Source organism: Theropithecus gelada, chromosome 1, assembly GCF_003255815.1.
Source record: "Theropithecus gelada isolate Dixy chromosome 1, Tgel_1.0, whole genome shotgun sequence".
Lineage (NCBI taxonomy): Eukaryota > Metazoa > Chordata > Mammalia > Primates > Cercopithecidae > Theropithecus > Theropithecus gelada.
The window spans coordinates 58,729,151-58,756,738 of record NC_037668.1 but is presented as its reverse complement, the minus strand read 5'-3'; the positions used below and the strand labels follow the sequence as shown (position 1 = coordinate 58,756,738).

General features: G+C 50.2%; 1 protein-coding gene across 1 annotated transcript in view; it reads left to right on the top strand.

Annotated features, from left to right (window-relative positions):
* The first annotated feature begins 2,228 nt into the window (after nucleotides 1-2,228).
* Nucleotides 2,229-27,588, top strand: part of NKAIN1 (sodium/potassium transporting ATPase interacting 1) — a 61,273-nt gene continuing 35,913 nt past the window's right edge. Inside the window, exon 1 of the mRNA XM_025361759.1 lies at nucleotides 2,229-2,670. Within this exon, the coding sequence (XP_025217544.1) occupies nucleotides 2,617-2,670 (54 nt within the window). The 5' untranslated portion in view covers nucleotides 2,229-2,616. The remainder of the gene's footprint in view (nucleotides 2,671-27,588) is intronic.

Sequence of the window (27,588 nt, the reverse complement as noted above, 5' to 3'; positions counted from 1 at the left end):
CACTTCAGCCTCCCGAGTAACTGGCAATTACAGGCATATGCCACCAGGCCTGGCTAATTTTTTTTTTGTATGTTTAATAGAGACAGGGTTTTTCCATGTTGGTCAGGCTGGTCTTGAACACCTGACCTCGTGATCCGCCTGTCTCAGCCTCCCAAAGTGCTGGGATTACAGGCATGAGCCACTGCGTCTGGCCAAAATTCTTAATTTTTTTTGTCTTTTTTTTTTTTTTTTCCTTTTTGTGGAGAACGGGGTCTCGCTGTATTACCCAGGCAGGTCTCGAACTCCTGGGCTCAAGCTATCCTCCCGTCTCTGCCTCCCTGAGAGCTGGGATTACAGGCGTGAGCCACCACGCCCGGCGAAATTCTTAATTTTTAAACAAGAAGTCCTGCATCTTCACTTTGCACTGGGCCCCCCAAACTATATAGCCAGTCCTGGAAGAAAACAGTGACACATTTATTTGCATGCTTACTATGTGAGCAGCAAACAAGTGACAACTGGAACTGGGACCCAGGCTGTTTGGGTCCAAAACCATGGGTCCTAACCTACATCTTACCGTACTTCCTGTCTCTTGAATCAAGAGGGCTGGTGAGAGTGGAGAGGAAGGGAAAGAATAAGAACCTTCTGTTTCTCCCACCAGAACACTCTTCACGCCCCTGCCTCGCCTTCCTTCCTATTGTCCTGTCAGTATCAGTGTCATTTCCTCAAAGAGGTGTTTCCTGGTCCCCAAACCTAAATTATGCCCCCCTCATTCTCTCTTTGCTCTCTTAGTATTTTATTTATTTTTGTATTTATTTTTTTAGACAGAGTTTCACTTTTGTCGCCCAGGCTAGAGTGCAATAACATGGTCTTGGCTCACTGCAAACTCTGCCTCCCAGGTTCAAGCGATTCTCCTGCCTCAACCTCCTGAGTAGCTGGGATTACAGGTGCCTGGATAATTTTTGTATTCTAGTAGAGACGGAGTTTCACCACGTTGGCCAGGCTGGTCTCGAACTCCTGACTTCAGGTGATCCACTCACTTTTGGGAGGCCAATCTCCACTCAGGTGGAGGTTGCAGTGAGCTGATTCGGCCTCCCAAAGTGCTGAAATTACAGGTGTGAGCCACCGTGCCCCGTCTCTTCTTTAATATTCTTTAGAGTATTCATCAGAACTTTGTGTGCTTATTTGTATATTTCCTTGTTTTAATGACGATCCCTCACTAAACTGTGTGCTCAATGAGGGCAGAGATTTTGTTGGGTTTTGTTCCCTTATCCCAGCAGAGAACCTGGCACATAGTGGGTATTTCATAAATGTTAGTTGGAAAGTACGGTTTATAGAATGTAATGACAGATCAGATGAAATTGTAGGGAAGCCTGGAGGATGACCTAGGAAATTCCACTTGGGTGATGCTAATTGCCAAGGTGAATATAGGAAGTTAGGAGTGGGACAGGAATGATTATGTGGATTTAAGATGTGTCCAGTTCGATGGCTTTTGGGGGTGGCTTGGAGAAAGCAATATTCTGCTGGGAACTTCTGACTCTCTCCTTACTGCAGCCCAGGGTAGGGGCTCCCTACTTCCTCCTGGGCAGATCTGTGCCATCACTGGCGTGCTCTTGGGAGCTTACCTGTTCCCTAGGCAGTGAAGCTCTACGGGATCTGGAACAGTGCTGCAGGTCTCATCTCTGGCTCGCAGGGCCCCCAGGAGTGTGTATGCAGTCAGGGCTCAAAAAATGCCAGTAGAAGGAAAGAGGGAAGGTGGAAAATGTGGTCAGGCACTCAGGGGAGAGGCTGGGGTGAGGAGCAGATCTGGGAACGGAAATAGAATTGGAAGTCCAAGTTGGAACCCTGGAGCCCTAGAGACAGGGTGGACAGAAAAGTGCTCAAGCCAGGAGGCCAGGCACAGGGCTAAGCGCTTTATTCACAGGACTGCATTTCCTCCTCATATCTACACTAAGGAGGCATAATTATTCCTACTTTGTTCATGAGAAAACAGGTCCAGAGAGGTGACGTGATTTGCCCAAGGTCACACAGCGAGTGAGCAGCAACCTCTGGATTTGACTCAGGACTGTCCTCCCCTAAGCCCGCACGCACTCTTCCACTTCACTCCCTGCCTCTCCAACCCTCCACCTCCCTATCCCTCTCCCCTCCCCTCCCGCGGCTGCCCCGCCCCACCCCTCCAGTGCCGTCCCCCACCACCCCCACCACTCCCACCCCCTCCCAGTCCTTGGCGGCGGCGGAGCCACGTGGTGGGGCAGGGAAGCCGCGGCCGACGAGATCCCGGGCGGCTGCCCCAGCTGGGCAGTGCTGCTCTGCGCTGCGCCGCGCTCGGGGCCCGCTCTCCTTTCTCCGCGCTCCCCGCCAGCCGCCCCGGGGCAAGAGGCGCGCCTGACAGACTGCCCGCCAGACAAAGGAGGCGCGGCTCGGCGGAGCCAGCGCGCGGGCGGACAGACCATGGACTCGGAGCACGGGCGGCCGGCCCCAGCCCTGGGGACCCGACACTCCCGGGCCCGGCCCTAGGCGCCCGCCTCCGCCGCCCGGCGCTCCCAGCTGGGAGGACGCGGAGCCCGCGCGGCGCGAGCAGGCGGCGGCCGCGGAGCAAGAGGGGCGCCGCGGCGGGCGGCCCGCGCAGTCCCCGGAGCCATGGGCAAGTGCAGCGGGCGCTGCACGCTGGTCGCCTTCTGCTGCCTGCAGCTGGTAAGCGCCGCGCGCCCAGGCAGTCGGGGCAGGGTGGGGCGCGGCGGGGCGCGGTCCCAGGGCGTGCGGGTGGGGTTGCGTGTGTCTCTGTGTGTGTGTCTGGTGCGTGTGCCCGGGCGGGGGGTGGTCTGGAGTCTCGGAGCGGTCGGGTGGAGCCTGCTCCCGCTGGCCAGGCTGTCTCTTTGTGTGCGCTTCTCGCTGCTGTGCCCGGCGCTCCTCGGGTCCCTAAGTGCGTCCTGTGCGCGAGTCCCCGGCCCGCCCGCACTGTACAAGTGGCCTCCTGTTGGGGGATGCACTGTGGGACTGTGGCTCGCTGGGACTGGGGGTGTGTCTGAGGCTGATCTGTGGATCCGTTGAAGTCCTGCTGTGTGTTTCCCTCTAGATCCCTCGTTTGCATGGGTCTCTCCCTTCCTTTGGGTTTCTGCCTCTGATCACCAACCCTATGTGAGCGTTTCTCACAAAGTCTCTGCTCCCGCGTGTGTCTCTCTGGGCTTCTCTTTGGTGTGTCTCTAGATCGCTGACCATTTCTGGTCCATGTTCATCTGTGTTCTGGGATCTTAGACTCCAAGAACTCTCCAATCCTTTGTGCTGTTTCTGCCCCCCTTCACCTTCCTGACCGGGCGGTCCTGGGAATGGAGAGCCACCTCCCTGGAGAGGGTCACCAGGAGCTGTCAGATCCTGGGCCAGCCTGACCCAGCCTGGACCACACTTCCTGCTTTGGTCTGACCACTGTGGCCATGGGGGTTCCATCAGTCATCAGTTCCACCCACCAGAGCAACTCCTTTGCTGGGGACAGCATCAGGGGGGTGGGGGCACTTGGGTGCTCCAGGGAGGATCAGAGTATCGGAGGACACTGTGCCTAGCCCCAGCATAGGGAACTCGGGTTCTTGTCTCAGGGAGCAGTGACTGTAGTGGACTAGAAGAAACAGCCTTGCCCTTCAAATCAGGCCCTGGCAGGGGAATTTGGGAGGGTGGTTAAGGAGAGGCAGGGGTCTCCTACCTACCCTAGAGCTGAGTTTGAACAACTAGGGAGGTTGAAGCTGTGCTTCTTCTCTAGGCAGAAGTGCATGGGGACCTCCATCGCTGAACCCAGGTCTGAGAGTGAGCATGGAGCAGCCTGAGCCCCCCTCATGCTGGACTCCTTGTTCTGGGTTTCCACTCTTGCCTGCATCCATCACACCCTCCCCACCACAGGAGCCAATGATAATGTAGAGTGAAGCTTTGAGCCTGGACATGCAGACCTCATTCGTCTTGCTTCTCTCCTCCTGGGGACACCAGCTTCAAACATGCCATCTACAGACCTGGCCTGGGCAGTGGCAGAAATAGCCCTAGCTCTGGAGATTGTAGCCCTGCTCCCAGCTGTGGGAGACTGGACAAGTGACTTCCCCGCACTGGCCGGCCTCAGTCTTCCTATCTGTAAAATGATTATCCCTGAGGATTGCAGAGGGGATTAATTAAGATCAGGTGGAATGGAAACTCCAGAAGGGCAGAGATTGTCTGTTTTTCTTTATCTACTTTGAGGAACATGAAATGCCAAGAAATGTTTAAACCTCTCAGAGGATTCTTCTGTGTTTGTTAATTTTTAAATTTTAAACTAGGGTTTTTTTAATTAGAAAAGTAATATACATATATTGTAAACATAAATAAATAAATACATAAACAGGACAGAAGATAAAAGTAAGTTTTCTAGGCCAGGCACCGTGGCTCATGCCTGTAACCCCAGCACTTTGGGAGGGTGAGGTGGGCAGATCACCTGAGGTCAGGAGTTTGAGACCAGCCTGGCCAACATGACGAAACCCCATCTCTGCTAAAAATACAAAAATTAGTCGGGAATGGTGGCACGCATCTGTAATGCCAGCTACTCGAGAGGCTGAGACACAAGAATCACTTGAACCCGGGAGGCGGAGGTTGCAGTGAGATGAGATCACGCTGCTGCACTCCAGCCTGGACAACAGAGTGAAACTGTGTCTCAAAAAAAAAGTTTTCTTCTCTCTGTAACTAGACCCCTCCCCAAAGGTGAACCTGTTAACAGTTTGTCCCGTGCTCATTCTCTGTTGGCGATGATAACAACGGTTAGCTTTGGAGAGCCCTTGACTAAGTGTCAGGTTCTCTTGGAAGCACTTTTCCATCTATTAACTCATTTAATCATAACAGCCCTATGAAGTAACTTGTCCAGAATTCTACAGGAACTAGGATCCAGGCTTTGTTTTGGGGGTTTTGTTTTTGTTTTTGTTGGAGACATGGGCTCGCTCTGTCATCCAGGCCAGCGTGCAATCATAGCTCACTACAGCCTCGACCTCCCAGGCTCAAACAATCCTCCCACCTCAGCCTCCTGAGTACCTGGGACTACAGGCGCATACCACCATGCCTAGCTAATTTTTTTGTTTTTTAGAGACGGGTCTCCCTCTGTTGCCCAGGCTGGTCTCAAACTCCTGTGGTCAAGTCATCCTCCCACCTCAGCCTCCCAAGTGCTGGGATCATAGGCATGAGCCACCACATCCAGCCAGGATCCAGGCTTTGAATCCAGGCAGTTGGCCAGGTCCTCTGTTGCCTTCTTAATTATAAAATAAGTAGTCTGGCCCTGCTAAGTCTGGGGCCCCATGGGAGGCGCTCATGGCTCTAGAGAGAAATGAAGGTGGTAGACAGTCTCTCCCTCCCACTTCCCTTCCTCCGTGGTTCTCCCTTGCTAAGCTAACCCCACTCTTCCACTTAGAGGATCTCACCAGCACTAGAGGCTTGAGTTAGATGAGACCTGAGTGGAATTCCGGTTCTCCCATGTCCCGGCTGGATGGCGTTGGGCAGCTTGTGAAGGTTGCGCAAGATCATTTGCGGGAGGGACTTGAAAATTGCTCTCTTGGCTCTGTTGCACTATCTGGGCTGATTGCAGAGTGGGCCCTCCGGTTGTCACTAACCCCCAGGAGCCCCTAACTGCCTGACAGCTTCCATAATGTACCCCAGGAAGTTGGAATTCACCAGCCTGAGGGGAGAAGGGAATCTTGGTTTTCTCATCCAGGGACTGAGGAAAACATAGAGGCTGTTAAATATCTTTCAGCTGAAAACTTACGAGGAACTGTGTCATTTTTCTTTTTCAAATGGAGTTTAATCGTTACAATGAATCAGGCCAATCTGAAACACTCTTCCTCAGTTGGGATAGATGTGATTTGGAGCAGGTAGGGACTCTGCCTTTCAGATGGGTAAGTGTAGGATAGTAGTTAAGGCTCTGTAGTTTGACAGGACAGACCTGGCTTCTAGATCTGGTTCTGTCACTTCCTGGCTGTGCAATTTTGGGCAAGTTACTTACCCTTTCTGAGCCATAGTTTTGTCATCTGTTAAATAGAGAGAATATAAAACAGTTCCTAATCCTTAGGGTTGTTGTGAGGATTCAGTCCACGTAATGAATTTAGTACTGTGCCAGGTACAGAGTGAGTACTCATTAAACTGTAGCTTATTGTTATTATCTTAATGATTCGTATCATGGGATGTGTCTGTGGTATTGTAGCCCAAACGTATCCAGGTGGCCCCCTGCACTGTCCTTTGTGGACTATCCTTTGTGGGAAGTAGCAGGTAGTTGGACTCTGAGCTGAGAGGCAAAAGACCTGGATTCAAGCCCGGCTCTGCTTCTGACATCCTGTGGTTTTGCGCAAGTCTCTTCCCCACTCTAGGCTTTGGTTTTTCCATCTGTAAAATGGGAGGAATTATTGGTCTGGCTCGCTGGGATCCTGCCAGCTCTACTTGTCAGGAACTCAGGGTGATGCCTGGACTGTCATGTTTTGTTTTTTTATTTTTTATTTTTTAGAGATAGGAGTCTCGCTGTGTTGCCCAGGCTGGAGTGCAGTGGCAATCATAACCCACTGCAGCCTCAAATTCCTGAGCTTAAGTGATCCTCCCACCTCAGCCTCTCAAATAGCTGCAGCCTCAAATTCCTCATCTTAAGTGATCCTCCCACCTCAGCCTCTCAGATAGCTGGGACTACAATGCATGTCACCACACCCGGCTTTGGCATGGCAGCTTTGTTGCATCTTGGTCTGGTTCCTTTCTGTACAACATCTTGGGTCCCTTGCTTTCCAGAATTCTTTTTGGTGTATCATCTTGACAACATTATTAACATATTCACCCTTTAATTTTTAATCTTGTGCCTTTTCTCTCTCCTGTCCAAACCCAGCTCTGCCTAGTTCACCTCCTTCCTGAAACCTTACAGGTCACTCTGTTCTTCCTGCAAGGGGATGAACTGGTGAGATTTGCCCAGGGAATCACCATCAATTTCTTCATCATCATCATTATCGTTCCCATGTCAGGAGTCCTGTGCTAAGCACTTTATATGCATTACCTCGTTTAACCAAATGAGCATACATATGTAAAGTGCTTGGCGAAGTGCCTGGGACATGTTAAACGGTCAATAAACGTTAGCTCTTTTACTGTTTTCATCCTTCTTATTGCAGTTCCACACAGTGCGATAGATGTGTTTATTATCCCGTTTTTCAGGTGAGGAAATTGAGGTTCGAAGGGGTGTGACGTTTGCCCAAGCTCACTAAGCTAGTCAGTGACAGAACCAAGATATGAGGACTCTTCTGCCTGAACAGAGAGCCATCCTGTCAGTCCCGTGCTACTCTGCTGCTCACGTTTAACCAGTGCAGACACTTGGACCAGACAGGTCCAAGCCTCAGTTTCCTCATCTGAAGATGAAAATGATCATATTTCAGTAAGCTCATGCGTAGTGCCTGCACTGTGAGCCAGTGAGTACCCAATAATAGATCACTGCCATGGTTGCTTCTGTGCCAGCTCTGTGTGACCTTGGACACATGCATTCACTCCTCTGGCTGCAGTTTCTTCCTTTGTAAAAGAGAAAGAGTCGTCCCTACCTCACAGAGGTGTAGAAAGGGCTTCCTTGGCTGGGTGCCAGACACATAGTAGGTACTCAGAAAAATGTTGGTTTCATTCTTTTCCCTTCTAGAAAGCTCTTTGCTTTCTGGAAGGTGGGGGCGGGGAGCGGGATGTAGCTTCCAGCTGAGCTGCGAGTAATGGTGTGAAACATGGTCAACCTGATTGATGTAGTTATTAGCAATAGTGATGGCGAAGACCAGAGGGAGATGGGCTCCAGCAGGGGCCTGCGCTCTGGAGCAGCTGCAGCTGCAAGCTCATGGCTTCCTTGGGAGGGTCTGGCTCTGCTTTGGGTGCCTGAGGTCCTTGGGCCAGGTATCAGAGTCAGGAGCATGAAATTATGCAGGCCACTGGCCCCTTCTGTTCCTCAAACCCCTTTGTACAGAGTTGGCAGGGGTGATCAACTCCCTTTTGTAAATGAACAGAGTGAGGCCAAACTGCCCTCAAGGCCCTTATAAGATGGGCGGAGCAAGGTAGAATGGAGAAGAGGGCCTCCAGGGGACCTGGGGATGGCCCTGGTTCTGCTCCTTTGTAAGGGTAGGTGAGTGGATGTTTTTTAAATAAGCAACCCATAATTGGCAGCTTCTCTGAGATCTGGCACAGGGGCTAGGAGCACTACATCTGGGATCAGGCCTTGCTTTGTGACTCCCAGGAAGTCCCGCACCCTCTCTGAGCCTCTGCCTTCTTACTTACAAAGTAGTACAAACAACAGCTTCTACCCCACGAGCCCATGGCAGTTTGGGGAATTTGCAAGCTGATGCTGGGATAACCAAGTACGGTCCCTGGCCTAGGAAAGTGCTCTCCAGGGCTAGCTATTATTTGCCTTGAGACTTGGACAAGTCACATCAGCCCCATCTCTGCCTGTATTAGAGGATTTCGTGAGCAGGGTCACTCCCGCAAACACTCCAGCTCTTCTTTATATGGAAAATACGGGGCTGAGTGGGAAATTAAAATGATGAGAATTTCTTTTTGTTTGGTGTCTGTTATGAGCCAGGCATTGTACTAGGCATTTTATATATGTCTCTTGCTACTGTGTGGCTTATCCATGGCCACATAAATGGTAGGTACAGAATGAGTATTCAGACTCAGATCTGGGACTCCACAGCTTCTTCCTGCATGCCCCATTGCCCCCTGCTAGTATTGTGGGATGCTGGAGTGGAAGCAGGTGGAGAAATCCAAACCTTTCCTCAGCCACAGGGCTTGTTACCAGATGCCAGATCTAACTGCTTACACAGATGCCCCCTCTCCCCATTCTACCCATCCCCAAGCTCTGTGCCGGACTTAAAAGAGCTGTGATGCATGGCTGGGTGCAGTGGCTCACACCTGTAATCCCAGCACTCTGGGAGGCCGAGGTGGGTGGATCACCTGAGGTCAGCCTGACCCACATGGTGAAATCCTGTCTCACTAAAAATACAAAACTAGCCAGGCATGGTAGCTCATGCCTGTAATCCCAGCTAGTCAGGAGGCTGAAGCAGGAGAATTGCTTGAACCCAGGAGGCAGAGGTTGTGGTGAGCTGAGATCATGCCATGGCACTCCAGCCTGGCAAAAAAAGAAAAAAAAAAAAAGTAAAAAATTAGCTGGGCACGGTAGCGTGCACCTGCCGTCCCAGCTACTGAAGCAGAGGGGAGGATTGCTTTTGCCCCAGAGGTTGAGGCTGCAGTGAGCCATGATTGTACCACTGCACTATAGCCTGGGCAACACAGTGAGACCCTGTCTCGAAAAAAGTAATAAAAATAATAATTAAAAAAATAAGCTAGTTCCAGCCAGGCACAGAGAGACAAACTTCAGATGTTCTTACTTATTTGTGCGAGCTGAACATTAAAACAATTGAACTCATGGAAGTAGAGAGTAGAATGAGGAGGCTGGGTACGGTGGGTCATGCCTATAATCCCAGCACTTTGGGAGGCCAAGGTGGGTGGATTGCTTGAGCTCAGGAGATGGAGACCAGCGTGGGTAACATGGCAAGACCCTACCTCTATTTAAAAAAAAAAATCTTAAAAAAAAAGAAAAAAGTAGAATAAGGATTACCAGAGGCTGGGAAAAGTAGTGGGGGAGTGGGGAGGTTGTCTAAAAACATAGATAGGATGAATAAATCTAGTATTTGATAGCACAACAGTGTGACTACAGTCAACAAAATTTATTGTACATTTAAAAATAACTGGACGGGCACAGTGGCTCACACCTGTAATCCCAGCACTCTGGGAGGCTGAGGTGGGTGGATCACTTGAGGTCAGGGGTTTGAGACCAGCCTGGCCAACATGGTGAAACCCCATCTCTACTAAAAATACAAAAACTTAGCTGGGCATGGTGGCGGGCACCTGTAATCCCAGCTACTCAAGAGGCTGAGACGGGAGAATCATTGGAACCCAGGAGGCGGAGGTGGCAGTGAGCTGAGATCGTGCCACTATACTCCAGCCTGGGCAACAAGAACAAAACTCTGTCTCAAAAAATAATAATAATAATAAATAAATAAAAATAAAAATAACCCAAAGAGTATGATTGGATTATTTGTAACACAAAGAAAGGATAAACGCTTGATTTACCCTGATGTGACTATTGCACAGTGGATGCCTGTATCAAAATATCTCATATGCCCCATAAATATATATACCTACTATGTACCCACAAAAATTAAAAATTAAACACTAGATCCAGGCCATGGGGGTGGAGCTGGCTTTAGGCCCAGGAAGCCACGTCCCAGTGCTTTGCCTGCCTTTCCCTGCCCTGGCCTGGAGAGGGATGTTGACTGATTCTGAGACAAGGGAGAGCTTCAGATAGCAAAGCAAACTTCCCCCAGAGGTGCTGAATGAGCACTAAGGTTTCAGAGAGCTGTTAAGTGTGGCTGCAGGTTTTCCTGATTTACATTGGCCTCCTGGCCCCTCTCAAAGCAGCTGACAAATCCAGAGACAAGGAGGTGGACTGGGAACTGGGAAGAACCCGGGCTTTGGGGTCAGGCTGGGATGTGAGTTCCAGCTTTGCCTCTTTGTAGCTGGATGACCTTGGGCAGGAAGACACCTAACCTGTCTGAGCTTCCACTTGCACTTCTCTAAATCAGGATAATAATCATCTGCTTCAGAGAGTTGTTGGGAAGCTCCTTTGAAATAAAACGTGCAGAGTGGGAGCTCACAAAGAGGGCACACTCTTGAATACCCAGGAAATGAGGCTGCAGGTTCTGCAAATCCGAGTACTGTGGGGTAGGAAATGAGATGACTCCCCTTTCTCAACGAGTGAAAGGCTCAAGCTGGAGCCGCGGTTCTTCTCCATCTGTGTGGTCTTGGCATTGCTGGACTGTGGACTTCTCTTCTGTAAAGTGGGCATCAGAATAGCACCCCCCTCACAGGACTGTAAAGAGGACAACCTGAGATAATGTAGGGAGAGCCATGGGCACAGGCTGCCACTCACTAAGAAGGATTCCAAGACGAAGGTGTGGCCTCTCTGGGCTTCTCTCCCGCTCTGTATGGGGAAAAGGTTGGACTCATCATCTCAAAGGGCCCTTCCAGCTCTGAGTCAGCAGTGAGCTCCCTCTCTTCGCAGGTGGATGTCAGAGGTGCTGCCTGGCCCACCTTGTTGCAGGCAGTAGTGACTGACGGGGTATCAGGGCCTGGGGGCAGGAGGAGACATCTGCCTCTGATGGCTTGCTTAAAACTTTACACCTGGGTGTCAGGTTGTCAGGGATTCTGGTGACCTCATCTTTCTTCTGTCTGTCTGTCTGGATGTCTGCACTGCTCCCACCCCAAATGCCCATGTAGCATATTTTGGTTGTAAGATCAAGTCTCAGACTACACAGATGCAGAGTTGGGAGGCTTGTGGTCCATCACTCACCTCCAGCTCACCGTAGGTGAGCTTCTTGAACTACAGAAAGACTGATACTCTTCGGTTAGAGAGTGAGAACTGCCTCCAGCTAACTACCTGGAGTTGAATCCAGCAAATATTTATCAAGCACACACAAACTGCCAGGCATGATTCTAGGCGCTGAGTCACCTTAGGGTATGAAACATGCCCTCAACTGCAAGACAGAATCCCTGGGTTCTGGTACTCACTGCTGTGCAACTGTGAGTTGGGTCTGGCCTTCTCTGGGCCTCATTTATCACAGCCTATGAAGTGGGAAATGAGAGGAGAGGACTGAACTCTGTTAGCAGCTTTTAGACTCTCCAGAGGCTCTGCAAGGGTGGGGGCTGATAACCAGGTGGTGAGTTTCCTGTCCCAGGCAGTGGAATTTATGCGTGGCCAGGCGTGGTGGTTCACACCTATAATCCCAGCACTTTGGGAGGCTGAGGCCGAAGGATGACTTCAGGCCAGGAGTTCAAGACCAGCCTGGGCAACATAGTAAGATCCCATCTCTACAATAATTTTTTTTTTTTAATTAGTTGGGCATGGTGGTGCTTGCCTGTAGCCCTAGCTACGAGATGGTTGTGGTAGGACGATCACTTGAGCCCAGGAGGTCAAGTGTGCAGTGAGCCGAGATCATACCGCTGCACTCCAACCTGGGCAAGTGAGCAAGACCTGTCTGGAAGGAAGGAAGGAAGGAAGGAAGGAAGGAAGGAAGGAAGGAAGGAAGGAAGGGGAAGGGAGGGAGGGAGGGAGGGAAAGAATTTATGTGTAGGTTGGATGACAGCTTGGACATGTAATGGATCTAGTGATGACCCAGATCCCTTGGAACCACTCGATGCTGGTTCTAGGTCCTGAGAGGACAGTGCTAACAGCACACAATGATATCTATAATTATGAACATTTCTGTGAGCTTACCTTGTCCCCTCTCCTTAGCATACTCCTTCCCACCCCCTACCTCTAATCACAGGGCCTGGTGAGCTCCTGGTACAGGCAGTAGGGGAAATGGAAATCTATAGGCATTTTATCCCTTTGCCTGCTCTGGCCACCCCTTGCCCTAGAAGGGCAAAAATTCTGAGATTTTCAAGGTAAGGATTAGTTCCTAAGCCTGTTTTTTGGGGGGAGGTGGGCATGTTCTGCAGCCCCAACCTGAACCAGAGATGTGGGTTTTCAATTACACAATTAAATGCACAATTAGGCATAATTACCAGTGCTCAGAGCCCGAGACTGCTCATAATAGGCGTGTAATCTACTGCAGCCTCTGTTTATACTACTCAGCGCGCTCTCTAATGATGCCAGGATGCCTTCACACTGCACTGTTGCCATGGAGACAAGCCCGCCACCACCATGCAAAGCTGACAAATGGTGTTCTGGTCCTGGGCCTTTGGATTGTTTCTGAGGCTTCTAACAACCAGCACTGGAGTGGAGGGGCTGGCCGGGGGGCAGGAAGGTGGGGCAGCCCTCCCTGGTCTCTGACACACCCCGCTGATTCAGGCCAGTCTTGGAGCCACCAGGGAAGACAGGGGAGGAGAGCATCAGCCACCTCTCACCCCCAGAGTCCTCAGGCCATGAGCAGGATGGCCCGGGGCCGTGAAAGGTCTTATGCTTATCCATTCACACGTCTCACACTATCATGGAATCAAAGGTCTGGGCAGGGGGTACTGCCTACACCAGGTTTGTAGATAGGCCTGGCTCTGCTGTGAACTGGCTCTGTGACCTTGGGCAAGTCCTTGGCCCTCTTGGGGGCTCTGCTTCCCCATATATAAAATGGACTGCAGGGTCTCTGCACATGGCATAGTCTAATAGAGAAGATTTACTGAGCACTTATGACCCACCTCATTCTGCTGTAACTGCTTTACTTGGAGTGGCTCATTCATCCTCAAGACACCCTGTGGGGTGGGCACAGCTACTACCTCTATTTCACCGAAGCGGAATCTGAGGCGGAGAGCAGTCACATCCAGCAGTGCAGAGCTGGGATACAAACCCAGGTCTCACCCTTAACCCCAGTGCCACATGGCTTCACACGTGCCACCTGAGGTCATCCTCACAACAGCCCTAGAGGTGGAACTTTGTCACACCCATTTCTGTTTCCTAGATGAGGACTCTGAGGCTCAAAGAACTGAAGTCACTTGGCCAAAGTCACGCAATGAGGCAGCAGCAGAGCAGAGTCTGGTCGATGCTGACAGCCAGGGTTCCTACCTTTGGCTTCTTAGTGGAACTCATAAAGGGGTAAAAAGATTTCCTTTGGCTGGGCACCATGGTTCACACCTGTAATCCTAGCAATTTGGGAGGCCAGGGTGGGCAGATCACTTGAGGCCAGGAGTTTGAGAACAGCCTGGCCAACATGATGAAATCCCGTCTCTACTAAAAATACAAAAATTAGCTGGGTGTGGTGGTGTGCACCTGTAATCCCAGCTATTTGGGAGGCTGAGGCACAAGAATCACTTGAACCTGCGAGGCGGAGGTTGCAGTGAGTTGAGATTGCACCACTGCACTCCAGCCTGGGCAACAGAGCAAGACCATATCTCAAAAAAAAAGATTTTCTTCAGCAAGCACATGCCATGGAGCCTGGATATCCCCATCCGGCCTGGCCCCAGCCACCAAGGAGTCAAGGGTCCCAGGGTCCCTCAGACCCGGCACTTCACTTTGATCTTGAAGGAAATTTTGGTCTAGTTCTTCCTCTATCAGTTCACCCCCACCTTGGTCACTAGAAGCAGGGCCTGGTTTTACACGATTTTTTTTTTTTTTTTTTGCTCCATTTCTCTGTAATTCAGCACATTATTATTTTTTTTTCAAGTAATGGTATGTTTTATTTTTTATTTTTTAATTTTTTTATTATTATTATACTTTAAGTTCTAGGGTACATGTGCATAACATGCAGGTTTGTTACATATGTATACTTGTGCCATGTTGGTGTGCTGCACCCATCAACTCATCATTTACATCAGGTATAACTCCCAATGCAATCCCTCCCCCCTCCCCGTGATAGGCCCTGGTGTGTGATGTTCCCCTTCCCGAGTCCAAGTGATCTCATTGTTCAGTTCCCACCTATGAGTGAGAACATGCGGTGTTTGGTTTTCTGTTCTTGCGATAGTTTGCTGAGAATGATGGTTTCCAGCTGCATCCATGTCCCTACAAAGGACACAAACTCGTCCTTTTTTATGGATGCATAGTATTCCGTGGTGTATATGTGCCACATTTTCTTAATCCAGTCTATCACTGATGGACATTAGGGTTGATTCCAAGTCTTTGCTATTGTGAATAGTGCCGCAATAAACATACGTGTGCATGTGTCTTTATAGCAGCATGATTTATAATCCTTTGGGTATATACCCAGTAATGGGATGGCTGGGTCTTCTGGTACTTCTAGTTCTAGATCCTTGAGGAATCGCCATACTGTTTTCCATAATGGTTGAACTAGTTTACAATCCCACCAACAGTGTAAAAGTGTTCCTATTTCTCCACATCCTCTCCAGCACCTGTTGTTTCCTGACTTTTTAATGATTGCCATTCTAACTGGTGTGAGATGGTATCTCATTGTGGTTTTGATTTGCATTTCCCTGATGGCCAGTGATGATGAGCATTTTTTCATGTGTCTGTTGGCTGTATGAGTGTCTTCTTTTGAGAAATGTCTGTTCATATCCTTTGCCCACTTTTTGATGGGGTTGTTTGTTTTTTTTCTTGTAAATTTGTTTGAGTTCTTTGTAGGTTCTGGATATTAGCCCTTTGTCAGATGAGTAGATTGCAAAAATTTTCTCCCATTCTGTAGGTTGCCTGTTCACTCTGATGGTAGTTTCTTTTGCTGTGCAGAAGCTCTTTAGTTTAATTAGATCCCATTTGTCAATTTTGGCTTTTGTTGCCACTGCTTTTGGTGTTTTAGACATGAAGTCCTTGCCCATGCCTATGTCCTGAATGGTATTACCTAGGTTTTCTTCTAGGGTTTTTATGGTATTAGGTCTAACATTTTAGTCTCTAATCCATCTTGAATTAATTTTCGTATAAGGAGTAAGGAAAGGATCCAGTTTCAGCTTTCTACTTATGGCTAGCCAATTTTGCCAGCACCATTTGTTAAATAAGGAATCCTTTCCCCATTTCTTGTTTTTCTCAGGTTTGTCAAAGATCAGATGGCTGTAGATGTGTGGTATTATTTCTGAGGACTCTGTTCTGTTCCATTGGTCTATATCTCTGTTTTGGTACCAGTACCATGCTGTTTTGGTTACTGTAGCCTTGTAGTATAGTTTGAAGTCAGGTAGCGTGATGCCTCCAGCTTTGTTCTTTTGACTTAAGATTGTCTTGGCAATGCGGGCTCTTTTTTGGTTCCATATGAACTTTAAAGCAGTTTTTTCCAATTCTGTGAAGAAACTCATTGGTAGCTTGATGGGGATGGCATTGAATCTATAAATTACCTTGGGCAGTATGGCCATTTTCACGATATTGATTCTTCCTATCCATGAGCATGGTATGTTCTTCCATTTGTTTGTGTCCTCTTTTATTTCACTGAGCAGTGGTTTGTAGTTCTCCTTGAAGAGGTCCTTTACATCCCTTGTAAGTTGGATTCCTAGGCATTTCATTCTCTTTGAAGCAATTGTGAATGGAAGTTCATTCATGATTTGGCTCTCTGTTTGTCTGTTACTGGTGTATAAGAATGCTTGTGATTTTTGCACATTTATTTTGTATCCTGAGACTTTGGTGAAGTTTATCATCAGCTTAGGGAGATTTTGGGCTGAGACAATGGGGTTTTCTAAATATACAATCATGTCATCTGCAAACAGGGACAATTTGACTTCTTCTTTTCCTAACTGAATACCCTTTATTTCTTTCTCCTGCCTGATTGCCCTAGACAGAACTTCCAACACTATGTTGAATAAGAGTAGTGAGAGAGGGTATCCCTGTCTTGTGCCAGTTTTCAAAGGGAATTTTTCCAGTTTTTGCCCATTCAGTATGATATTGGCTGTGGGTTTGTCATAAATAGCTCTTATTATTTTGAAATATGTTCCATCAGTACTGATTTTATTGAGCGTTTTTAGCATGAAGGGCTATTGAATTTTGTCAAAGGCCTTTTCTGCATCTATTGAGATAATCATGTGGTTTTTGTCTTTGGTTCTGTTTATATGCTGGATTACATTTATTGATTTGCGTATGTTGAACCAGCCTTGCATCCCAGGGATGAAGCCCACTTGATCATGGTGGATAAGCTTTTTGATGATTCAGCACATTATTTATAGATACCTACTATGTGCCAGCCCCTGGGAACACAGATGGATCAGACAGTGGGTTCAAATCCTGGCGCTTAACTTGGGATGCTGCACAAGTTGCTTGACCTCTCTATACCTTGGTTTCTTCATCTGTAATGAAGGCAACAGCCTGTTCCTTGCAGGGTTGTTGGCAATGTTAGCAGTAACAACTACCACTTATCAAACACTATGTGCCAGGCAGTCAGCTAAACCTCTTATATTCCCTGGGTGAAACTTTATAATATAATCGGTCATTCCCATTTAACAGATGAAGCAACTTGAGGCTCAAGATGCATAAGTTAAGTGAGGTAAGTGGCAGAGCAGGCACCTGAATCCAGAGCCCTTGCTCTTCCCCACCCAGTGTCCCACCAGCATGGAGGTGGCAGTCACCCAAATGTGAATTTCTCCCGCCTCTTCCCTAGCGCCTCCAGCCAGCTTCTCCTGGAGGAGTGAGGTATTTGAATGGAGGGATAATCTGAGGGGGGCAGTGGCCACCTGAGAGGGGCATAGCCTAAGACTCTGTCTAGCTGAATGAGTCCCCCGCTGGACATCTGAAATTCTAGGTTTTCTGAGAAGGGGCTCTCACACATCACCTCCACCTTCACACTATGTAGCTGGGGAAACTGAAGCCCAAAAATGGACTATGGTGGCTCACACCTGTAATCTCAACATTTTGGGAGGCCAAGGTGGGTGGATCACTTGAGGCCAGGAGTTCAAGACCAGCCTGGCCAAAAGTGCAAACCCCATCTCTACTGAAAATACAGAAATTAGCCAGGCATGTTGGTGGGTATCTGTAGCTACTTGGGTGGGTGAGACATGAGAATCACTTGAACCCAGGAGGCAGAGGTTGCAGTGAGCCGAGATTGCAGCACTGCACTCCAGCCTGGGCAACAGAGTAAGACTCTTGTCTTAGAAAAAAAAAAGGCCGGGCGCGGTGGTTCACGCCCGTAATCCCAACACTTTGGGAGGCTGAGGCAGGCAGATCACCAGGTCAGAAGATCAAGATCATCCTGGCCAACATGGTGAAACCCCGTCTGTACTAAAAATACAAAAATTAGCCAGGCGTGGTGGCAGGTGCCTGTAGTCCCAGCTACTCGGGAGACTGAGGCAGGAGGATCGCTTGAAGCCGGGAGGCGGAGGTTGCAGTGAGCCGAGATCACACCACTGCACTCCAACCTGGCAACGAAGTGAGACTCCATCTCCAAAAAAAAAAAAGAAATGGGCTATGGCTTGCTCAAGACCACAGTCTAAGTCAAGGGTATTTGATCCACAAATCTCTACATGCAGTGTCTGCTGGCTTCGAGTCCCACTCTCAACTCTACCCTTATCAGGTGGGCACTGCCCCCCTCAGGTTGCCCCTCCATCCAAATGCCTTATCCTCCAAGAAAAGCTGGCCACCCTCCAAGAGAGGAGGCACTAGGGAAGAGGCAGGAGGAACCCACATTTGGGTGACTGTCACCTCCATGCTGGTGGGACACCGGGTGGGGAAGAGCAAGGGCTCTGGATCCAGGTGCCTTCGCTGCCACTCACTGGCTCCGAGGCCCTGGGCAGGGCACTTACACTTCATGAGCCTCAAGTTGCTTCATCTATTAGGAAACTTCTTATTAACTTCCTTTTATCCCCCACCAGTCTGTTGCAGAGGGACCTTTGGGGGCTGTGGTATGTTTCTGTGTTTGTATGTACAGCTAGCTGGTCCCCAACTTACAGTGGTTCAACATAGTTTTTTGACTTACAATGGGTTTATTGGAGTGTGGAATGCATTTTCGATTTAGGATGGGTTGATTGGGATGTGGCCCCGTCGCAAGTCAAGGAGCATCTGTGTTTGAAACTGCACGCTGCTGCATGCCCCAGCATTTGTGGGGGTGGACACTGGCACGTAGAGATTTGTGGATCAATAAACATCCCTTCCCGCTTCCTCCTTCTTCATTTATTCATGAACTCTGAACTCCTTGGCTACAGAGAAACTGCCTGGAAGAAAGCAATTAGAGCGTAATTAGAACCACTCCTATCATCGGCTCTCAGAGGGAGGGAAGGGAGGCTGCTGGGGCATCGGGGGAAGTCCCCAACCTCTGTAGCTGCCCATTCAGCTCCTACTTACCCTGTGGAGCTCAGCCTCCCCAGAGTCCTGGACACTGGAAACCGCTCTACAGGGAGATGCCTCATCCCTGGAGGCATTCAAGCAATTGATAAGGCTAGGGAGAAGAGCTGTCTGTCTTGCATACTGAGTTAGAGTAGATGATCTCCAAGTCCCTTCCATGCTGAGCTTCTTGGGTGCTCCCTGCCAGGGACTGGGACAGGCATTGCAGGAAAACTAAAAAGTACAACATGGCTCCTGCTTTCTAGAAAACATTCGTTCAGCAGATTGTAGTGAATTAAGACTACAAGGACAATGGGAAATGCAAATTACCTGGAGGAAGCAATTTACCAGGCAGGGTTCCGTTCATTGCCAGGTGATTAATAGTAATAACAACAGTACCAGCAGTCGGCCGGGCATGGTGGCTCACGCCTGTAATCCCAGCACTTTGGGAGGCTGAGGCAGGCGGATCACGAGGTCAGGAGATCGAGACCATCCTGGCTAACATGGTGAAACCCCGTCTCTACTAAAAATACGAAAAATTAGCCAGGCGTGATGGCGGGCACCTGTAGTCCCAGCTACTCGGGAGGCTGAGGCAGGAGAATGGCGTGAACCCAGGAGGTGGAGCTTGCAGTGAGCTGAGATCGCACCACTGCACTCCATCCAGCCTGGGCAACAGAGGGAGACTCCGTCTCAAAAAAAAAAAGTACCAGCAGTCAAATGTTTATGGAGCATTTCTTTTTTTTGAAATGGAGTCTTGCTCTGTCTCCCAGGCTTGAGTGTAGTGGAGCAATCTCAGTTCATGGCAACCTCAGCCTCCCGAGCAGTTGGGATTAGAAGCACCCGTCACCATGCCCAGCTAATTTTTGTATTTTAGTAGAAATGGGATTTTGCCATGTTGGCCAGGCAGGTCTTGAACTCCTGACCTCAGGTGATCCGTCCGCCTTGGCCTCCCAAAGTGCTGGGATTACAGGCATTAGCCACCATGCCTGGCTGTTTATGGAGCATTTCTGATTCCAGAGCCACTGCTTTTCCCCAGCAAGTGTCCCAGCATCAAGAAGTAGCCGCCTGAGAGCAGGTGTTCCTCCCTCCCTGAGGAAAGGAGGACAAGACACAGGGAGGTGCCAGGCACTATGCGTCTCACTTCAGATGCATTTCCTCAGTTGGTCCTGCAGTAACCCTAAGAGGTAGATACTATTATATGGATACTACCTCCCATGTACAGATGAGGAAACTGAGGCTCAGGGAGTGACAGAACCTGCCCAACATCACACAGTATTGGTTCAGGACTGTAACCCAGGCCTTTTGGATTCCAGACTCCTTGAACTTTGCACTCTACCAGGTTTGAGGGTGCAGTTTGCTCTCTCCTCCTTGCTCCTCTCCTGAGCTTCAGTTTGGGCCTCAGTTGTTCTGAGCTTCCTTATTGGGGAGCCTTGAAAAGCTGTTTAATATGGTCCTCTGCATCCATCTCCTGGTTGAAGGGGATGCATTGAGTCCTCCTCTTCCTCTTCCTCTCACCCTGCACCAGCTGAAGAAAGAATGGGAGAGCCCCACCACTGGTGATGGGTTACCACCCCCAGATGGGTCCATACCCTGCCTTGGCAAAGGAAAGTGAAGGTCTGGCGGATGACAGTCTCTGGCCTCTTGAGTGAAGGTCCCCATGGATGCAGAAGCCTGGGCTGTAGCCAAGGAGACAGCCCCCCCAGCCCTTAGGCTGTGACAAGGAGGGTGTAGCTTCATGATGGGAAGGGGAAGAAACTGCCTCCTGGGGCCCAAATGGACAGAGGAGGGGAGGATGGGCTAGATGGGGTCAGGGAGGAACTTAAGGGTTGGGATCAATGGTGGTCCCTCCAGGGAATGGGGGTGAGGTACCTGGGGACATCCAGGCTTCCTTCTTTCCCTACCTGAGGGGAGGTTGCCATGACAATCAGCTCCCCAACTTGAACCTCTGTAGGACTGTGCCCCCTTTATCTGAGTGACAGGTGGTCACCCTGGCAACAGGCCCTGTGCCCAGCAGGGGTCCCTGACTTCCCAGTAGCCACTTCCCTTTCACGTGTGAAGATACATTGTTCTGCAACCGCAGCAGCTTTGTCCAGCTGGAGGGAGGCTCCATGTCAGGCCAGCTTTCGGATGTGGGTTTTTACCAGCCCCTCACCAGACTGCCCTGGACCCGGCCTGTGCAAGCGATCTTAATAAAGTGCAGTTCTGCCAGGCACAGTGGCTGACGCCTGTAATCCCAACACTTTGGGAGGCCGAGGCGGGTGGATCACCTATAGTCTGGCCAATATGGCGAAACCCTATCTCTACTAAAAATACAAAAATTAGCCAGGCGTGGTGGTGGGTGCCTGTAATTCCAGCTTCTCAGGAGGCTGAGGCAGGAGGATTGCTTGAACCCGGGAGGTAGAAGTTGCAGTGAGCCAAGATCGCACCACTGCACTCCAGTCTGGGTGACAGAGAGAGACTGTCTCAAAAACAAAAAAACAAAAAAAGAGCGGTTCTGATACTGCCTTGCCTCTGTTTAAAGCCTACCCCGGGCCCTCATTGCCTTCACGATAAAGTCTAAAGCTGTGTTTCTCAAACTTTAGCGGGCATCAGAAGCACTTGGAGGGTTTGTTGAAATATGGATTTCCAGGCCGGGAGTGGTGGCTCATGCCTATAATCCCAGCACTTTGGGAGGCCGAGGTGGGTGGATCATGAGGTCAAAAGATTGAAACCATCTTGGCCAACATGGTGAAACCCTGTCTCTACTAAAAATACAAAAATTAGCTGGGCTTGGTGGCGCATGCCTGTAGTCCCAGCTACTTGGGAGGCTGAGGCAGGAGAATCGCTTGAATCCAGGAGTCGGATGTTGCAGTGAGCCGAGACTGCACCATTGCACTCCAGCCTGGCGACAGAGCGAGACTCCGTCTCAAAAAAAAAAAAAAAAAAAAATATATATATATATATATATGGAGTTCCAGGCTTCATCCCCAGAGTTTCTGATTTAGGAGGTCTGGGATGGGGGCCAAGAATGTGCATCTCTAACAAGTTCCAACGTGATGCTGATGCTGCTAGTCCAGGGACCACACAATGAGAATTATTCATCTAGACCAGAGAGACATTGAAAGCCTGTCTAGGCTTGCCTGCTAAACTCACCACTTCCGTGTCCCTAAACTCAGGTCACATGGACCTAAACACCCTGGGTTGTTTCACACCTCTCAGAGCCTTTGCCATTTGCTGTGCCTGCCTCTCTGGAAGCTCTTTCCTTCTTTATCTCCTAGGCCTGCTAAACCATCATTTCCTCCTCAGAGCATCTCTGTACTCGCGCATCCTCACCACACTGACTTCTTCCTCTGGGCCCTGACACCTTGCCCCCTGCCTCCATCACAGCAGGTACTATGCTGTTGTAATTCTGCTGTATTTCCACATCAAATCCCTCTCCCTAGACTGGGAGCTCCTTGAGGCCTGGAAGTGTCCATTGAGTGTGGACATGGAGAGTGGTCCTCAGAAGGAACTCAGTGAATGTGTGATGCTTGAATGAACCCCAAGAGCAGATGGAAGGCCCAGGTGAATAATCACAAATCACAAAGTTTCATAGTTTATCCAGGCAGTCAGATAGTCACTGGATGCTTTTTTTTTTTTTTTTTTTTTGGAGTCACAGTCTCACTCTGTCACAAGGCTGGAGTGCAGTGGCACTATCTTGGCTAACTGCAACCTCTGTCTCCCAGGTTCAAGTGACTCTCCTGCCTCAGCCTCCCAAGTAGCTTGGATTATAGGTGCATGCCACCACCCCTGGCTAATTTTTATATTTTTAGTGGAGACAGGGTTTTGCTGCGTTGGCCAGGTTGGTCTCAAACTCCTGACCTCAGGTGGTCCACCGGCCTCAGCTTCCCAAAGTGCTGGGATTGCAGGCGCAAGCCACCACGCCCGGCCACTGTGTGCTTATTCTGCACTAGGGAGGTGCTGGGGATACAGTAGTATGGGAGGCAATGTCCCTGCCCATGTGGACTCAGATGCTATCAGTGATCATGTCGGGACACAGATGGTGAGGGTTATACAGGAAAAGAAGATCGAAAAGATCTGAATGTTACCAGGTGCGATGCCTCACGCCTGTAATCCCAGCACGTTGGGAGCCCAAGGTGGGCAGATCACCTGAGGTCAGGAGTTTGAGACTAGCCTGACCCATATGGAGAAACCCCGTCTCTACTAAAAAAAAAAAATACAAAATTAGCCGGGTGTGGTGGCACATGTCTGTAATCCCAGCTACTCAGGAGGCTGAGGCATGAGAATTGCTTGAACCCAGGAGGCAGAGGTTGCGGCGAGCCAAGATTGCACCATTGCACTCCAGCCTGGGCAACAAGAGCAAAATTCCATCTCAAAAAAAAAAAAAAAAAAAAATCTGAGTGTTCTGGAGCGGGTTTAGCAGCAGTGGCCAGGGTGGAGTTGCCTGTGCAAGCAAGGTACGAACATTTCACAGATCTTACTGCACTCATTTGCTCCTTCCTACAACCCTGCTAGGCAGAAACTGTCATCCCTGTTTTACAGATGAGCAAATGGGACCCAAGAGGGGAATTTGCTGGGCCACAGTCACAGCCAGCACATAGCAGAGCTAGGACTTGAGCCTGGATTTCCTGATCCCAAGCTCTCCAAACCCCTGGGCTACCCCTGGAGTCCAGGCACCTGTGTGGCCTGAGACCCTCCTGTGGGAATGTGTCTCCAGTGTTGATTTACGAGTTTGCTCACAACAGACACCACAGCCCCACTACAGGGAACCTGGGCGGTGCCAGAGGCATTAGGGGGCCTTCTGTGGCCCTCCTCTGGCCACGTCCCTTGCCCCAGGGCAGGGAGTCCACAAGATCAGGGGGACATGCTCACTGGAAACCTATGCCTGCGCTCCCACCCTAGGCTCCACCCCAGATCCTCAGGACCCAGAGTCCCCCATCCAGTCAGCCCCAAGTTCCCTGTCAGGGCCTGCCGGGGTTTCTCCAGAGGACAGCCTGTGCTGCCAGTGTGTGTATCTCCACCCATAGACAGGGCCAGCTGCTTGGAAGGAGGGGCGGGTGTGGACGTAGCTTACACATGTGTCCTAGGATCCAGACCTGTGTATGAGACCCCAGCCAGAAACGGGAATGCTAGCTGGGGCTGGCTCTCCCATGTGCTGAAACATGCTACTACCTTCTGGCTCAGAACTCCAAGAAGTCAGAGGAATTGAAATTCACAGCCTGGCCTTGCAGACCATTAAGTCTATTAGAAGACAGAACGTATATTTAGGAGTTTGTTAGTTTGGTTTGTAACTTAGATATTTAGGCATGTGAGGTGTCGACCCGCATTGGTGCTCCTGCCCTGGTCCACAAGGCCCCCAAATGTTAGAGAAGGGTCTGGACTTGAGGGTGGAATGCAGGCCAGGGCTCCCCTGGGTGTCTCATCAGCCTCAGGTGATGCCAGCTGCTCAACCTGTCACTGCCTGTCTGCTGGTCAGCAGCCTCACGAGTCATCTGAGCACACTGCCATCCCCAGGCTGCCACTGGCTGTCATCCTCAAGACAGGCCACCAGAGACAGGGATCATCCACCGAACTGAGAGGCTGTCTGGGGCCCAGCCTGGGAATCACACTGTGGTTGTCGATTATGACAGGCTGGACTGGTTGGTATCAGGGACAAATAGGACAGGAAGTGGGGACACGGGAAGGAGGGTACAGGGGCACAGTTTATCAAGGCCTGCTATGGCCAAATGCTTGATGCACCTGATCAACTCTCACTGTCCCAGCAGCAAGAGGTGATGGTACAATTTCCTCCCATTTTGCAGAAGAGGAAGCTGAGGGGGTGGAAATCCTGCATCTGTTACTTCCTAAAAGTGTGAACGGAGGCAAGTTGCCCAGCCTCTCTGAGCTCAGTTTCAAGTTTCTTCATCAGTAAAGCAGAGATGAGTGTACCTGCCTCTTAGAGCCACCCAGCAAATTCAGTGAGAGAATCCATGAAATGCACTCAGCACAGCACCTAGCACTTAGTTAAGGCTTCGAAAATGGTAGCTGCGGCCAGGTGCAGTGGCTCACGCCAGTAATCCCAGCATTTTGGAAGGCTGAGGCGGGAGGATCACGAGGTCAGGAGATGGAGACCATCCTGGCCACCATGGTGAAACCTCATCTGTACTAAAAATACAAAAATTAGCCAGGCGTGACAGTGTGCACCTGTAGTCCCAGCTACCTGGGAGACTGAGGCAGGAGAATTGCTTGAACCTGGGAGGCGGAGGCTGCAGTGAGCCAAGATTGTGCCACTGCACTCTAGCCTAGGTGACAGAGCGAGACTCCATCAGGAAGGAAGGAAGGAAGGAGGGAGGGAGGGAGGGAGGGAAGGAAGGAAGGAAAGAAGGAAGGAAGGAAGGAAGGAAGGAAGGAAGGAAGGAAGGAAGGAAGGAAGGAAGGAAGGAAGGAAGGAAGGAAATGGTAGCTGCTAGGAAGGAAGGAAGGAAGGAAATGGTAGCTGCTGTAATTATGGCCAATACGAATCATTATTAGGTGCTTAGAGGACAGGTGTGTCTATGAAGCATAAATCATGATTGTTTGCTGAATGGAGTCCTCCCAGGCACAGAATCCTGGAATCCAGGAGCCAAGGGGGTCCCCAGAGAACATTCCTGCAGCCCTTTGTTTATACAGATGGGTACACAGAACCCCAGAGACACAGTGGAGCCTGTTAGGTCCAACTCCTGTCTCCTTTCCTCACTGCCCCAGGAGAAGACAGGGAGCCTGGCATTGAGGCCCTTCGTGTGCTGTTCCAGGAAGCAGGCTGATGCCACTTCTGGGAGGGATGGAGATTGGGGGTGTAATTCCAGACAAAAATACCCAGAACAAGAACAAGATCCCCCAGTGGGTGGAAGCAGTCAGCTACTCTCTGCCCAGTTCTGGGCAAGAGTCTGCTGCCAGAGCCTTTCCCCGTGGTCTCAATGTTTCCGGGTGGGGGTTGGTGGGGAGCAGTGGCGAGGGTGCCCATCAGTCTAGGAGGTGCCACTGAATAAATCATAATGCAAGATTACATGGTGGCTCACACCTGTAATTTCAGCATTTTGGGAGGCCAAGGGCAGGAGGGTCTCTTGAGGCCAGGAGTTTGAGACCAGTTTGGGCAACATAGTGAGACCCCCATCTCTACAAAAAATACAAAAATTAGCTGGGCGTGTTGGCACACACTTGTAGCCCTAGCTACTTGGGAGGCTGAGGCGAGAGGATCACTTGAGTCCAGGAGTTGGAGGCTGCAGTAAGCTGTGACTGTGCTGCCACACTCCAACCTGGGCAACAAAGACCCTGTCTCTAAAAAAAAAAAAAAAGTCAGTGCCACAGTGAAGTGGCTCATGCCTGTAATCCCAGAACTCTGGGAGGCCGAAGTGGGCAGATCACTTGAGGCCAGGAGTTCGAGACCAGCCTGTCAGCATGGTAAAACCCTGTCTCTACTAAAAATACAAAAATTACCCAGGCGTGATGGCACGCGCCTGTAGTCCCAGCTACTCAGGAGGCTGAGGCAGGAGAATTGCTTGAACCCAGGAGGCAGAGGTTGCAGTGAGTCAAGATTGCACCATTGCACTCCAGCCTGGGCAACACAGATAGACTGCATCTCAAAAAAAAGAAAAAAAAGAGAGAGAAAACAAAAATTCGCTAGATGTGGTGGCAGGCACCTGTAATCCCAGCTACTCGGGAGTCTGAGGGAGGAGAATCACTTGAACCCGGGAGGTCGAGGTTGCAGTGAGCCAAGATCGTGCCACTGGACTCCAGCCATCTCAATAAATAAATAAAAGCCAATGCCACAGGCGTTCCCAGGAGATCAAACCCCACTGATGGCCTCGCCCCTCCTCTGAAAGAAAAGTCCTCCAGCTCTCCTAGCAGGGCAGCCAGTCTGTTAAACTCATGGGCATGAGCCAGGGGACCTGGTCCAAATCTTAATCTGCCGGTGACCTTGGGCAAGTTACTTTTTGGTGTGCTTCAGTGCTTTCATATGCAAAGTGGGCTTGACCTTAGGCTCTACCTGGTGTGTTTCTTTGAAGATTAAATGAATCAAAGCGTTCTAAGCTTGGAGAGACGCTTGACATAGGGTAAGCATTAGCTGTGATTCCCTCGCAGTATCATTCTGGGGATGAAAGGAAATGCCACTTGTGAAGAGCAGCGCTTGGCATATGCACATTCAGACTAGGCCGTGAGAACCAGGCCTTCCTTGCCCGCCTCCCTCTACTCCTGCTCCCACGTGCAGACAGCAACCGCTTCCTCCAGCAGGTCCAACCAGCCGCCTCTGGCCCAGGGCCAGGAAATAATTGTTCCATTCCATTCCCCCGTGCTCCTCTGCCCTCCCCTTTAATCTTCCCAGCCTGCCTGCGAGATAGAGGGGAAGAAAGTCTCCTCCCAAAGCTGCAGTGGGGCCTGCAGGTATCTGCTTAAGAGCTCAGGCTCTGGGACCAGACCACCTGGGTTTACTGCAGCTGCGCCCCATCTCCAGCTCTGAGATCGTGTCCCCTTCATAGAACGAGGGGACGGTGGCCCATCCCTCATTTGTAGTTGTGAGAGCTGAATGACATGGGGCACAAAAAGTGCTGGCCCAGGGTCCATGTGCACATCTTAGCCATTGTTATTAATGCTTGTATTAAAGGTCAGAACCAGGTATTCTGAAGGGAAACCCTTCTAGCCCAGTCACTGGGGGTAACCTGTCAGAGAGGCACCACTCATGGCCTCCGCCATGATTCCTTCTTACTGCTCCAGCACTAACAGGCCCCAGGCAATCCCTCCCAGGGCCTTCAGTTGGGCCAGACACCCCCATCCCTCATATACGATGGATTACCAGGAAAGGGACTGAGGGGACGGGTGGAGGAGGTGTCATTTATTCCTTCATGCTGCAGGAATCAGAGCAGGAGGCCCGTGCCGATAAGCAGAGCCTCAGCATAGGGATGAGT